Consider the following 3,763-nt stretch of genomic DNA (forward strand, 5'->3'; position numbering starts at 1 on the left):
GGACGAGAATGGAGAATGTATTCTTTTCCTGATTAGATTTTTAAATATATATATATATATATATATATATATATATATTTATTTTAGTTTTTTACATTTAGCCTATTTTTAATTTAGCTCAATCTAAGCTAACTAAAGTATTTAAGTCCAAACTAAAGAAAAATTTTGAATTTTTTTTTTTAAAAAAAGGTCCCCAACAAAGAGGAAACGGGGAATCCTTGCCCTCGTCCCACCATTTGAGGGTGGGAACGGGGGCGGGGATAGGGGTAAATCCCTTCATCCTCCCGCCCCGACCCTGTTGCCAACCTACTTTCAGTCCACTCTAGATCCAGGTTTAAGTCCACTCCTTAATTTTTTTTTTTTTTTTTTGCAGATTTTTCTTTCTTAATAGTCCTTTGATTATAAAGTCTCCCGTCAACCAAATTTTTGGACCTGACACCTGCCACTGATTCTACATTTTTTGAATAAATACTTAGATTGCTGTTACTCACGACAAATTTCCTCTGGCACTCAAAGAACAAAATGAATAGTAGTCCAAACAAATTACTTTGCAAAACTAAATATAAAACACTAATTTTGATTGATGAAAGTTTTTAAGCTAACTCATGTTTATAACTCTAATGTCACTACTTTCTTTTCTTTTCCTTATTATTATTTTTTTATATAGAATGTAATAGTTGGTAATAAAAAACTACAATGGAAACTAAAAAGGAAATGAAGGGACATGAGTTTGGAAACCATAGACATGATGATGAAATAGCATAAGAATAAGGAAGATCTTAAGAACCCATTTGAATTAGCAGCTGAAATTAGTGAGGAAGTCTCAGAAACCGCGTGATTGTCGATTAAATTTAATTAAAAAAATGGGGAAAAAAAAAAGAAAAAAGAAAAAAGAAAAAGGGCGAAAAAAAGAAAAAACCAATCAAGTGGGAGGGGTGTGCAAGTGTTGGGGAAATGCTTACTACTAATTCAACAGTTTGGTACAATTCATTAATCCACAGTGGACCGTCTCATTCCCAATCCTTCTGTTTGGAAACACCTATTACCCTTACCCCTAAACCCGGATAAGATTAATATTAACCCACCTCCATGACTCCGTCTACTAAACCCCCCCTAACATTACGCACATTTACTCCCTTCCCCACCACATATCCCTTTTTCATCTCTTTTCTACATTCAATTTCCAACCCAAAGATCCATTTTTAAAGGCCTTTTAATTTCCTAAACTTACCCCTCACTTAAGTCACCTTCTTACACGTGGACTCACCATCTTTCTCCCCTTGTTTTTTCACTGTCACCGCCGTGTGACTTTATCATCCGAATAAAAAGAAACACCTTTTTTTTTTTTTCCTTTTTCTTTTTCTGATTTAATTTTTTAAAAAATCAAATTAAATTGGGACTGCGAATTTTAGATGAGAAGAGCTGAGGCCTTTCCGATTCGGCCTGTCGTTACAACAAACAGGCAGTTTCCTTGACCTGTACAAGTATGGCATCGGTTTATTTTGGTAATTATTCGTTTAATTCCCATAGTGTTTTTTTAATTAATGACCGCTAAATTCAACTTAATCACACTCTTTTTTTTTTTTTTTTTTGTGTGTGTGTGTGTTGAGCTCATCAAAATATCCAACGACTCTTCATTTTTCCATAACATATGCATATATTCTTAAAAAAATAATAAAAATAAAAAAAAATCGAGAAGGGTAGTTTGGGAATTATAGGATCTGAAAGTGGGAAAGGATGGGAATAAATGGTGGAAACGGGCAACGCTTACATAGTTGCCTACTTGCTTTGCATGTTACTCTTACATGTTGCTCTTTTAATTCATTGTTTTTCCTATTTATTGTGCTCTTGCCGTTTTAATCCTCAATAAGACCACTCAAATGTACCAATATACCCTTACCAATCGCAAATTTACTCCTCGTTCATCCATTCCCCTCCCAAACAAAACTGATTTCTTTTTCAATTTTAAGAAAAAAGAAAATTTTAATATGCTTTGTTTTGTAGCTTTGTATATATCTATTGGTTGAGGATTGCTTGTCACCTACTCTTCAGTTTACACACTCTCTCTCTCACGTAGAAAGAAAGGAAAGGAAGGAAGGAAGGAAGGAAGGAAGAGAAGATTCATACTCTGTTTTCATTTTTCGGGTTTCCCTTCTCCCACCCCACCTCTGTTTTCTCAACGAAAATTTCTTATTTTTCTTGGTTTCAGCAATGGACAGGCACAAGTGTAAGCTCTGCTTCAGAAGCTTCTCCAATGGCAGAGCTTTGGGAGGTCATATGAGGTCCCATATGATGAACCTTCCAGTCCCACCCAAAGGAGAAGATGCAGCAGCGGCGGCGGCGGCGCATGGGCAGCTCAGTGAAGACGGCGACTCTGCTTCTTTCCTGTCCTCCCCCTCATCCTCGGAAGGCGATGCAGAGGAAAAGGGTGCGTCTTATGGGCTAAGGGAGAACCCAAAACGAAGCATTCGAGTGGTAGATCCTGAATTCTCATTCGCCGTCGACGCAGGTTCGGTGGTTCTGCAGGACCGGGAAAGCGAAACAGAGTCGTCAAAGAACCCAAATCGGAGAAGATCGAAGAGGACTCGGAAACCCGATCGCCGCCACCACCACCACCACCAGCAGCTCCATAATCATTACAATGTTTTTAAACGCCTGGAGGAGAAGAAGGTGAGGCAGCCGGAATCGTGGACGGAGGTGGAACCAGTGAGTTCGATCTCGGGTAGCACAACGGAAGAAGATGTTGCGTTTTGGCTGATGATGCTTTCTCGGGATAAATGGACGAAGCAGCAAGGTAGGTATGAGGAGGAAGAAGATGATGAGGAAGACGAAGACGAAGACGAAGACGACGACGAAGAAGAAGAAGAAGAAGAGGAATTAGAAGAGTCGATGGAAGAGACGGATGATTCGGAGGCGATGAAATTCGCAAAGAATAATCGAAACAGAGGGAATTACAAATGCGAAACATGCAACAAAGTGTTTCGATCGTATCAAGCACTTGGTGGGCATAGAGCTAGCCATAAGAAAATTAAAGTGTCCGTAAGTTACAACAATCCCCAGTTGGGAAGGGAGCATGAAAATGCAGGTACAACCAAAATTCACGAGTGTCCTGTTTGTTTAAGAGTTTTTTCTTCGGGGCAAGCCCTGGGGGGGCATAAGAGATCTCATGTCACCGCTTACTCAATTCCCCCAAAGACCACTCTACAGAAAAAGTTTCCCGACAGTTTGATAGATCTTAACCTCCCCGCTCCTTTCGAGGAAGACGATGTTAGCCAAATCGAACTCTCCGCAGTTTCTGATGCGGATTTCGTCAACGCCATTAGGCAATAAACACATACGTACCCTTCTCCTCCTACATATATATTACTATCGATCAAATTCTCTCCACATCAGAGGTAACGAGAAAAAGAAATTTTTGACCTTTTATTCAGTTCTCATATTCATATTCATATTCATATTCATTGACACATCAATTCTCACTCCAAACTTTGTTGGTTTTGACTATTCATATGGTTGAAAGTTTCATTACATACACTTGGGAATTCTCATCTCACTCCTATTCCTTCTCTGAATTTCATGCTCTAATTATTGTTACTCTCAGCCTTCATCGATTGCCGGAAAACCCTCTTTTTCTTCATTTTTCTGCTCATAATTTCTGGGTTTTTCACTTCGTGCTTAGCGTAGTTGATGAAATGAGCTGACATTCCTTCCATGGAGTTGTTGCAAACTGTTCAGAGAAAAACCCCATTCATTTTTTATAATT

General features: G+C 38.8%; 1 protein-coding gene across 1 annotated transcript; it reads left to right on the forward strand.

Annotated features, from left to right (window-relative positions):
* Window positions 1–1,772: 1,772 nt before the first annotated feature.
* Window positions 1,773–3,534, forward strand: LOC120067821 (zinc finger protein ZAT1). Its single transcript, XM_039019453.1, has one exon. The coding sequence runs from the start codon at window positions 2,212–2,214 to the stop codon at window positions 3,328–3,330; it is 1,119 nt and encodes a 372-aa protein (XP_038875381.1). The 5' UTR covers window positions 1,773–2,211; the 3' UTR covers window positions 3,331–3,534.
* The last annotated feature ends 229 nt before the right edge of the window (window positions 3,535–3,763 follow it).

The sequence above is a fragment of the Benincasa hispida genome, chromosome 1 (genome assembly GCF_009727055.1).
Source record: "Benincasa hispida cultivar B227 chromosome 1, ASM972705v1, whole genome shotgun sequence".
Taxonomy (NCBI): Eukaryota; Viridiplantae; Streptophyta; class Magnoliopsida; order Cucurbitales; family Cucurbitaceae; genus Benincasa; species Benincasa hispida.

Excerpts from the sequence above, each read along its gene's own strand:
- LOC120067821 (XM_039019453.1), top strand. The coding sequence starts at position 2,212 with ATGGACAGGCACAAGTGTAAGCTCTGCTTCAGAAGCTTCTCCAATGGC.